The sequence below is a fragment of the Jaculus jaculus genome, chromosome 19 (assembly GCF_020740685.1).
Source record: "Jaculus jaculus isolate mJacJac1 chromosome 19, mJacJac1.mat.Y.cur, whole genome shotgun sequence".
NCBI classification, from domain to species: Eukaryota; Metazoa; Chordata; class Mammalia; order Rodentia; family Dipodidae; genus Jaculus; species Jaculus jaculus.
In genome coordinates, this window is record NC_059120.1 from 50,968,361 (window position 1) to 50,980,029 (window position 11,669).

Genomic DNA, 11,669 nt, shown 5'->3' on the forward strand with positions numbered 1-11,669 from the left:
GTAGATAATTGGTATGCAGCGATTGTCCAAAGACATTTGGGGCTCCACTCACTGTGGCTCTCATCGTCTTGAGTGTTGGACTTGATGCGGGTTCTGAATTGAGTGCCCTCCCCGCCCCCTTCTCTCTCAACAGAAGTCACCGAAGAGACACTCTGTGTTGGCTTGGCCAGGGTTGGAGCTGAAGACCAGCAGATTGCGGCAGGCACCTTACAGCAGATGCGTACTGTGGACTTGGGGGGACCGCTGCACTCCCTGATTATTACGGGGGGCAGCCTGCATCCGCTGGAGATGGAGATGCTGAGTCTGTTCTCCATACCAGAAAGCAGCTCAGACTCTCAAAGCGTTAATGGACGCTGAGCGTGGGCATTGTCTGTTGTCCCGCGTTCACCTCATTGGACCCTAGATGGACACATGTTCGTGTGACAGAAAGTGGCTCCTTTGGTTTATCTAGTAAGTGACAGAAACAACCAGGCTGGCCCGCGGAGCCCCTCTTCCTCTGTAGCGGTATTTCTCTGTCACCCCCTCGGTGGAGTGACACCCACCGGGAAGCTGTGACGGCCCCTTCAGCCTGCAGATCTGTGCAAAACCTGTTTGTACTGAGTGTCACTTCGCGGGAACTGCAATGTGAATCAGACCAGAGTGGCAAGAAAAGCAAATAAAAGATTGCTAACTGTTCACGTATTGTTTTTATAATCTGCCTTCAAAAGAAGGCGACTGTCTGCCAGGCAGGTGAAGCGTCCCGACAGCAGCTGGTGTCAGGACGCGTGAACAAAGGTGGGAAAACCAAACTCCACCCAGCACAGGCCACAAAGTGACACCCTTCTCATTTGTGTCTTCATGAGCTGACATCCCAATTGTGTGACTCATTCTGCTTTATCTTGGAGGTTATATATATAATATATAATTGTTAATTATAAGCGTTCAGCCAGCCGTGCAGTGACTATTTGGTTTTGAATAGCATCTTTCACATCCCAAGCTGACATATGGAAAACCTGCCAACTACAAAAATCAAACTTTTTAAAAATTAGGTTTAAAGGGAAAGATACTTGGATAATATCACCAACTCAGGTGGTATACCAGGATGTATAAATAACTGAGCAGTCTTACCAATTTTAAGTCCGTCATTTAGTGACTGTAACGTCCGCACTGCTTCCTGTCAGCAGGGATAGAAGTAGCTTTGCTACGTGCTTGTTCGGTTGAATATTTCCATGGCCCAAACAATATGACCTTTTTAAAACATATTTTTATTTTATTTATTTGAAAGAAAGTGAGAGAGGAGGCAGAGAAAGGCAGACAGTAAGAGTTTCAGGGCCTCCAGCCACTGCAAATGAACGCCGATGCAGCGCGCCCCCTTGTGCATCTGGCTTATGTGGGTCCTGGGGAATCAGGGTCTTTAGGCTTTGCCAGCAAGCTCCTTAACCACTGAGCCATCTCCCCAGTCCTTAAAATGACCTTTTTGCTTAGTAGTTTCTTTGAAAGTTTGTTGAGAATTTCTTTACTTCCTGGTATTATCAGTTAACTAGAAAAAAAATTAGACAAATTCCATTTGGCATTAAAGACCTTAATATGTATGAAATATCTTTTTTTTTTTTTTTTGAGGTAGGGTGCCACTCTGACTCAGGCTGACCTGGAATTAACTATGTAGTCTCAGGGTGGCTTCAAACTCATGGTGATCCTCCTGCCTCTGCCTCTGCCTCCTGAGTGCTGGGATGAAAGGCATGTGCCACCACTCCTGGCAAGCATCCCACTTTCAATCAGTTGGGCATGTGATAGGAAAGAGCCGAATATGCTTAAGTCACTTTTATATTATTTTCTTCTGAGGTGTTACAGAAAACATTTAAGAATTCTGAAATGAAGAATTTCTGGCTTGGTAGCCCTGGAATAGTTTTCTTGGTCACGCCGTCTCCGGTTACAGACTGTAGACACGGGACCTATCTCCCTGCTGCAGAAAGGACACCAGCCAGCCAGACGTCAGGCTCAGAATTCTGACTGTGTGACTTTCCCACAAAGAATTGCCAGGCCTACCAGAGACGGACTACAGCACAAGAAAAAGTCTCATCAGTGTGTGGCGAGGCTGGAACTAGAGTGAATGGACTAGGAGCCCCAGAAGATCAGGTGCCAGGAAGGGGGTGTCTTTAGCGCTGCCTCCTTATCCTGTAACCATAGGTCGTCCTCAGCTGACTCCTGCACCGTGCATGTGCTGGAGACCCCAAGGAGCCCCAGAAGAAGATGGCAGCCATTACTGTTTGTTGCAGGAGAACACAGTTTCAAGATTGAATTCTGGCCTGGAGAGATGGCTTAGTGGTTAAGGCCCTTGCCTGTGAAGCCTAAGGACCCAGGCTCGGTTCTCCAGGTCCCACGTCAGCCAGATGCACATGGTGGCGCATGCGTCTAGAGTTTGTTTGCCCATTCTCTCTCTCTTTCTTTCATAAATAAATATCTTTTTTTTTTTGTTCGTTTTTCAAGGTAGGGTCTCACTCTAGCCCAGGCTGACCTGGAATTCACTATGGAGTCTCAGGGTGGCCTTGAACTCATGGCAGTCCTCCTACCTCTGCCTCCTGAGTGCTGGGATTAAAGGTGTGCACCACCATGCCCGGCTAAATATCTTAAAAATTGAATTCTGACAACTTAGTAGGACTGGATAAGCATGGGGCTTCAATCCCCCCCTACCTCATTAACCAGACAGGCATGGTAGACCGTACCCAGAAACCCAGCACTCAGGAGGTGGGGGCTGGAGACTCAGAAGTTAAGGATGACTGTCAGCTATGTAGTTTGAGTCCAGCCTGGGCTACACTTGACCCTGTCTCATCGGTAAGAAATAAATGCAGAAACATCCTGAAATTTGGTAAAAATTAATCAACACATCATCCAACATGCTCAATGAATTCCAAGAAGAATATATAAAAAGAAAATCACACTGGTCAGTCGAAAGTGATGAAAACAATGAAAAAAGAATTGGGAAAGCCACCAAAAGTAAGGAACCCGACAAATGTTATGTAAAATTAATATTTAGATACCTTTTTTTTTGCTAAATCTGACAACCCTATTCTGTTTTTAATTTGACCTCAATATTAATGAAATTATAAAAATGAGAGTTTAGGGCTGGAGAGATGACTTAGCGGCCAAGGCACTTGCCTGGGAAGCCTAAGGACCCTGGTTCAATTCCCCAGTTCCCAGGTAAGGCACATGTACAAAGTGACGTAAGTGGCTGTAGGCTCTGACACATCCATTCACATTGATGTGATGCCACTGCTTTCTCAGCTCACTTTGGGGGTAAGCTGGACGTTTTGAATGTCACATTGAGTTTCATTTTAGTAGACAATCCACTTGGTGAGGTTCAGGATGATACAGCCAGCCTGCCCTCTGTGGGCTGATCCCTTGTCACTTCGGTGGTTAGAGACTGCAGGCCTCTGGCTCCATGTGGGGCTGTCCTACTCCACCAGGAGCTTAGGAAGTTGGGTGGTTTGGGGTTTGCTGAGCAGGATCACATCCACACATGAATAACTAACTTAAGGGTGACCCCTGGGGTGCCTATGCAGGTTAACTAGGTTGTCCTCCCGGCCTTCACCACCTTCTGGTTCCCCTTTTCCCATCTTTCCTCTGACTAGAAACGCGGGTTCTAGTTACTGTGTTCCTTTTGATTTCACACTCCTGTGTGTGTCTGCATGCTGACCCTTGTCCAAGGTGACCAAGAGGAAGAAACTGTTTTTCATTAAGCAGTGAGAACCGAGGACAACCAAAATCTATCAAAAAGATGAGGATCAAAAGCCGGGCGTGGTGGCGCACACCTTTAATCCCAGCACTCTGGTCGCAGAGGTAGGAGGATCGCCGTGAGTTCGAGGCCACCCTGAGACTATATAGGGAATTCCAGGTCAGCCTGAGCTAAAGCAAGACCTTACCTTGAAAAACCAAAAAAAGAAAAAAGATGAGGATTGCTGACTCCCTCCCCTGGCAGGGGATGAGCCACCCTCACAGAAGCTGGGGTCCAGGTGAGACCACAGAGGAGCTGATGAGGCGAGCAAGCGTGCTGCTTCCACAGTCGGGGTCGCATTGCCGGCGGAAATCACCCAACCAAGAGCAGCTTGCGCGGGGAGGGGCGGGGGCGGGGAACAAGGTTATTTTGGCATACAGGCTCGAGGGGAAGCTCCACGATGGCAGGGGAAACTGATGACATGAGCAGAGTGTGGACACCACCCCCTCGCCAACTTCAGGTGGACAACAGCAATGGGAAAGTGTGCTGGACACTGTCAAGGGGACACTGGCTGTAACACCCATAAGCCCGCCCCCAGCAATGCACTGCCCCCAGGAGGCGTTAATTCTCAAATCTCCATCAGCTGGGAACCCAGCGTTCAGAACACCTGAGTTTATGGGAGACACCTGAATCAAACCGCCACACACAGCAAGCCTGACGCCCTGAGCCAGGGTGACAGAGACAGACACCTAGCAAACTCAAAACTTACCAACGCAGAGGTGCAGAAGCTGCTGAGCTCACCACCAAAGGAGACTTAAAGCACACTCACCACGGCTCAGGGACTTTTGTGGAAGGAGGGGTTGAGAGATTGTAAAGCCACAGGGTGGGAGGGAACATCCAGAGACATTACTGCCCCCCCACCCGATGACTGACTGCTGCTCTCACAGCTCATGACCCACAACTCCATGGGGAATACAGCAGTCCCACTCAGGAGGCCCTCAGTGGAGTGGGGCCAGGGAGGAGGAAATGATGCTACCAATACATGATGTGTCCGTATGAACTTTCTACTTAATAAAAAAAATTCTATATTTTATTTTTAGTTATTAATTTGAGAGGGAGAGAGAGATGCAGAAATAGGTAGGTAGAGAGAGAGAGAGAGAGAGAGAATGGGCATGCCAGGACCTCCAGCCACTGCAAACAAACTCCAGATGCGTGCGCCCCCTTGTGCATCTGGCTTATGTGGGTCCTGGGGAGTCAAACCTGGGTCCTTTGCAGGCAAGTGCCTTAACCTCTAAGCCATCTCTCTGGCAGCCCTCCCTCCCAAATTTTTAAACAATTGTTATACCCTATTAAAACTATAGCTTTTTTGAATAAGAAGCATTGCCTTTTCAAAGATGAGGTTCTTAAAGATTTCTGCAGCTCCTGGCCACCACCACAGTACCGCCTAGGGAGGTCTTCTCAAGCTAACATCACTGCAGGTGTGTTACCTCGGCCCGCCGCTGAAGTCTGAAGACTAGGAACGGTTGTCAACAGTTGCACAAGGGGGAAGAAGCAGGGCAAAGGCAGGCAGGGGGCTCCTGCGAGGCTCGTTCTGATCCAACTTACTGCCTACAGTAAGTTGAGGGCAAGTCAGATAGTCCTTATTTATTTATATTTATGAGAGAGAAAGAGAATGGGTGTGCCAGGGCCTCCAGCTACTGCCCACAAACTCTATATGCATGTGCCACCATGTGCAGCAGGCTTATGTGGGTCCTGGGGAATCGAACCTGGGCCTTTAGGCTTTGCAGGCAAGCGCCTTAATTACTAAGCAATCTCTCCAGCCCCATTAGTCCTTATTTATAATTTTATATTACCACATTTCCAAAAGTCAAAGGGGGTGAAATCAGGCTAAAATTGCTGTGAAGGTATATGCTTTTATGTGAATTAGAATCTGCTCACTTAGAAAATGTTAAGCTTTTAAAATAATTTTTTTTGCCTACTTTCATATAATATTTTTTGGAGTGCTTTGAATTTTATATTGTCCTGGTTTAAATCGTGTAGGTTTGGCAGTGGCTGGCCTACAAAAAGAGTATATATAGTTCACTTTAATAATTTATACAGAACCATTTTTCAAAGATTTAAACTTCCTGTTTAATAACACAATAATGGGGCTGGAGAGATGGCTTAACCATTAAGGTGCTTGCCTGCAAAGCCAAAGGACCCAGGTTCAATTCCCTGGGACCCACATAAACCGGATGCACAAGAGGACACATGTGTCTGGAGTTTATTTGCAGTGACTGGAGTCTACTTGTCCTCACTTCTCTCTTTCTCCCTCCTTCCTTCCCTCCCTCTTCTCTCCCTGAAATAAATAAGTAAAATAAAACATAAAACACACACACAAATAGCTGGGCATAGTGGCACACACCTTTAATCCCAGCACTCCGGAGGCAGAGGTAGGAGGATCACCGTGAGTTCAAGGCCACCCTGAGACTATAGTGAATTCCAAGCCAGCCTGGACCAGAGTGAAATCCTACCTCAAAAACAAACAAAAAACAATAAAGTACAATTCTTCCTCATCCTCACCGTTTTGTAGCCCAGGCTGGCCCTGAAATCACCATGTAGCTGATGATGACCTTGAACACCTTACAGCTTCTCCTGAGAGTGCTGGGGTTACGGAGTGAGCTGTCAAGCTGGGCTGATGCAGCGCTGGGGACCCAATCTCGGGTTTTCGTGCATGCTGGGTAAGCACTCTACAGACCGAACTACATCCTCAGCCCATTTCTTCTATCATTTCAAATAAGACAAAATGGGCATGCCAGAGCTTCCAGCCACTGCAAACGAACTCCAGACGCATGTGCTACCTTGTGCACCTGGCTTTTTGTGGACACTGGGAGGATTGAACCTGGGTCCTTAGGCTTTGCAGGCAAGCACCTTAACTGCTAAGCCATATCTCTCCAGCCCCATAAATGAAATATTTTAGAGATCGGTTGGTGCAGCTCTGTTCGGTAGTGAACAGTTTGCCCAAAGCCATGTGCAAACAGAAGCGGGCTTTTCTAATGGTGTCCCCAGGCCCCTGCACATTGATGAAATGGGAAAGACAGAGCACTTCGACCCAGCAAGCCAGAGTGCACTGGGCAGCAGGGCCAGCTCAAGATAGTCAGGAAGCCCGGGCGGGGCAGCCGTGGTGAAAGGCCCCGGGCAAAACGCAGGATTCAGCAAATTCCACGTAGTCCTTGCCAAAGCTCACGGCTGTTTTTGTCTATGGACTGGGGGAGCGAAGGGCTGCAACGGACATCCCGGAGCTGCGAATGAGTAGATGGAAGACAGGCAGTTGCCAAGTGGGATTCTGCCCTCGCCCAGTTGGCAGGTCATGGAATGAGGCCGGCGGGAATGGAAAGAGTGAGCTCAACAGCGCTCAGAGGAAGGAAGGGAAGGGCTTTGTGCTATGGGGACAGGAGATAGAGGTGGCAGCGGTAATGTTTAGATTTTTAAGAATGCTTTAAAGCATTCTGGAAAACCAGTAATTGAAGATTGGACAGAACCTGGACTGGCTTGTGCTTTTGCATACATAATACAGTTCTGCCTTGGGTGGGACAGGTAGTCTTTAAACGCCCTAGGCAGAAGCAAAGTGCAGGCAGGGCACTGGAGGCTTCGGAGCTGGAGAGAAACAGCGCCGTGGAGCATGGATAAGGAATCCAGCGAGGAGCAGGCCGAGGATAAAGCCCTCGGCGTGGTCAGGATGGACAGGGAAGAGGTTATCTTGCTAAGAATCCCTTCACTACGGTTTCACGAGGCGGCCTAGAATTTTGTGGAAGGGATTGTGCAAAGGAATGGTTTCTAACACGAAGGAAAACTGGAAGGATCACAGGGCCTTCCGTCAGGTGCTCTGACCGTTGTTTAATGTAAGATGAGGTCACCTGTGGAGAATGAGGCACCAACCACCTGACGATGGTAGAAAAACTGGAACCAATGCTCTGTGTTGGCAGCTGGGGTGAAGTGATGAGCCGGTGAGGCCCCGCAGGGTAAGGATGCACCGGACTCTTGGCACGCCCCTCTTTGGATGCACTTGGCGATAGACAGGAAACAGATACTCAGGCAAAAAAAAAAAAAAAAAAAAATGTGAAACAGAAATTTTATTGAAAACAATTTTGATACAGTTGTTTATGATTCTTTTAAAATACATCCGAGGTTAAACAAAATATATATGTCAATGTATGCAAGTAGAAAAAAGTGAGATACACATTATGGATTTGTTGTACTGCACTTGGGCAAATCATTGCTCTCATCAAAACAGTGTCGTAAGTGTGACATTCGAGCTAGCTTTATATGTAAACCATTGCAGAAATGTTTTGATGCCACAGTAGTCACCAAGGAATGGAACCCAGTCCATACTTGGCCACGTTTAAGAACCATTCAGGGAGGGAAGGCAATGGTGTCGGGCTGCTGAGAATACATGAAGATGACATTAGACAATTTTTCATTCACAACATTTCCGATTCAAAACATCCATTCTGTTTATTAAACTTGGAAAAGTTGGGGGGAAATATCACATATGGGAAAAATATTTAGAGAAAAAGGTATGAATGCTCTAGGAACATTGAAACCACTTAATGTATCCATGTAGTTTTTGTTTTGTTTTGAAATAAAAGCACCTTTATGAAACACCTTTCACTTTGGGATGATAACAGTACCCAAGGATAAAATAGATGACATACACGGGTCCTTAAGGTATTACTCTTAGGGAAAAAAATGACAATTTTCCCTAATAAAGGAGACAATATAGTTCTCAATTTGGCTGCACACAATATAAAAAAAAAATCAAATATCCAGACTGCAGTGTCTCAGTTATGCCAAATTCCTTTCAACACTAAAAATGAAAAACAGGAGCAGCTCACGGGGATACTTGGCAGAAAATGGACAAAATGAATATAGTCACTTGTGCAAAAAGACAAAAAAAAAATCCACCTGCTGAGATGTTTTCTGTAATAATTTACCGGTTTTGTTTGTTTCTGACCCTTATTTTTGTGATTATGTGCAGTAGTTCCCTAGTGAGCATGCAGGTTCAAGTCCGTGATCAGCTTGAGAACAAGAAGGTGCACAGGGCGGAGACGTTCTTTCTTACATTAATTTCAGCTTGGCAACCTCGTGATCCAGATTACAACCAGTACGTTTTCAAGACTGCGGAGAAAGCCCGGGCTTCCACAGATCCCATTTCTTCTACTGGGAAAAAGTATACGTAAGACAAGATGCTGTAAACCACAAACTAATCTTTCTCCTGTGGAATCGTGTGTACTTCCTGGAAGACAGGCCCCTAGCGAGGTAAGTTCAGTTCCCCAGGGCAGGAGGTGCGGTCACGCCAGCACATGGGGCACTATCTTTACCGTCCTCAAGGAATTCTGGGTATACTCCTGCACAGATTTCCACCAATAGCAAAGGTAGGAAAGAAACATCACAGAAAGGAAGAGTGGGGGTTTGTATCTGTCCCCCACAACAGCTTGGCTGTAATTGTTCACTGGTATTCTAGGAGAGTCAGGACCGCTGCACCTTGGAGCTTGAAAACATTCAATGGCATAGGTAAAACACAGTAGCTGCTAGAAAAACATATAATCGGCCAGTGGCTTTTCCCCAGAATAGCAACAATGAAATCCGCGGAGTTCTCTTCATGCAGCTCCCTCTTCTTTTTTTTTAATGATTTTAAAAATATTTTATTTTTCTTTATTTATTTGAGAGAGAGAAATAGGCAGGTAGAGAGAGATAGAGAATGGGTGCACCAGGGTCTGGAGCCACTGCAAATGAACTCCAGATGCGTGTGCCCCCTGGTGTAGCTGGCTTATATGCGTCCTAGGGAATTGAACCTGGGTCCTTTGGCTTTGCAGGCAAGTGCCTTAACCAGTAAACCATCTCTCCAGCTCGCAGCTCCCTCTTCTAAGGAGGGAATAAGATTCCTTCCTCATGATGCTATGTGAATTACAAAGTGTATTAAAAATGCTGCCAATCACAAAACCATGCAAAATTCTTTCTTTACAAGAATGTAAAGGATTGAATGTGGTGTTGAGAGGAAGGCCAAAACATAAACACTCGGTGATGGTCAACCTCCTTGCTCTCTGTATAAATCAAAGACAGGGTCATCAAAAGGCTCCATACCCTTGGCCTTAAAAGAAGACAACATTTTTCTGCTTCTTTTCTGCAAACGCCTCTTTCGATACATAACCTTCCGCTGTCTTCCGGTCTGTCTCTACTCAGGGGTGGAGCTCGGAAGGACTGAGGTGGCTGCTGAGGAATTTACACCTTGAGATAGTCTTCCACTCAACTGTTCATAAACTTTCCTCAGAAGAAAAAAGTCATTTCTTTTCCCCTGTTTAAAATCAGTGGCTTTGGGAGGTAAGGCATCTATGAAGTGCTGGAAGCAGCAGCTTGGCATTTGGAGTTCTGATCAAGACATCAAAACGCGACCCTATGGGATTAAAAGTTTTCTTCTGTGCAACACCCAGTGGCTTGTTTTTGGAGCTCTGGCGATTTTAGGAGCTTCAGAACTCCCTAGTGACTGACTTGAGGAGAAAGGTGGGCAAGAGTGAAATAACATGACCTGTGAGATAGCCTGATTTCTGCAAAGTGCCAACTTAACAGGATTTAAACAAAATTATAAAATAAGGAAACTAAGCCTTAAAACGTATTGAGCCTTGGGCAATTGATAGAACAATTCATTCACATGTTAAAAGTATCTATTGTACAAATGTCTTTTTTTTTTTAGTCAAGAGCTGGTTTTGGAAGAGCAAAAAATAATAATTACTATAATATAGTCTACAACAAATATTATGGAAAGATCTAAACTTCATAATTAGATATGAAAAATGAGGAAAAAAATACATTTATAAAGTGCCTCAATGTACCAAAAGTGGAGGTCATCTGTCCCTTATTTACAAGCAATACTTGTCACAGCCACAGAAAAGCAAAGACTACACTGAGAGGCAGCATGACAGGGTACAGAGCCCTGGAGTCGTAAGATCTGCATTCTCGTGTCGGCTGTGCCTCCAGTCATCCCTGTCACCTTGAGTGACGGCTTCTCGGGCCTCAGTTTCCCCATCTGTACAGTGAGAGGGAGGGCTCGATCGTGCCCAGCAGTCTGCACTCAGACCTGTCCCAGGTTAGACACCGAGGCGGTAGAATCGCTCCGGCACCTGGATCCCGTTCATTCTGGGCTGGTGCCTGGCGGTGCGCCAGAGACGCAGCAGCATCTTGGTAACTGGTACATATGTGCGCTGTCAAGGATGCTCAAGTATTCTAGCTGGATACGAGGAAAACCCCAGTGCCAGTGGCCCCTGTGGCCACATGTGCCCCCACGGCAGAATAATGGTTCTGAGGGCACATGGGCCTCGCTGGTCCACAAGGAAGCAGACACTGCCCATCCTGCCCCGCTTGCTGGGGGCGTTCCAGGAGGAAGCGCTGCCCACGTCATGCTCGTCATCTCGAGTCATGTGACTTGTTTGTTTTTTTAAATACAACCAGTACAGGTGAATTTCTGTCTGGGGATGTTTCCACGCACAATAAAGGTGTGTTACCCAGAGAAAACTGGCTGTTAGTATTTTGGCAAATTTATAATTGGACCGTTTTCATTTTGAAAGAATTAGCCCAGTGGTAGGGCTATTGTAAAGTTTCTTTCTAATACTAATCAGGCAGTATTCTAGTGAAATTGCCTGTGTTAGTAAATACATCTGTACCAAGAATACTAAGACAAAGTATTTTCTGTGGAAGGAAAAAAAAGTTGTTTCATCTCACACTTGCTCTTTTGGCTGCACACGTGGGTGTGCGGACAGTTCAGTAAAAGCACACACCAATGCCAACTGGCAACTTCTGGTAACAAAGCGCAAAATTGAGAGTCTCACATCATTCTGTTCCTTATCCAAGGAAATGAACATCCGGGGCCTTGTGCACTGGAAGCAGTTAGCTACAGGGACACACACTTTAACAAAACCCTCACTTGGAACTGAGGCTCAGAGAA

At 46.2% G+C, this 11,669-nt stretch overlaps 1 protein-coding gene across 1 annotated transcript in view; it reads left to right on the forward strand.

The window, feature by feature from the left end:
- Positions 1-675, forward strand: part of Dph5 (diphthamide biosynthesis 5) — a 38,922-nt gene extending 38,247 nt beyond the window's left edge. The window contains exon 8 of the mRNA XM_045138347.1: positions 134-675. Coding sequence (XP_044994282.1) covers positions 134-357 — 224 coding nt within the window. The 3' untranslated portion in view covers positions 358-675. The remainder of the gene's footprint in view (positions 1-133) is intronic.
- The last annotated feature ends 10,994 nt before the right edge of the window (positions 676-11,669 follow it).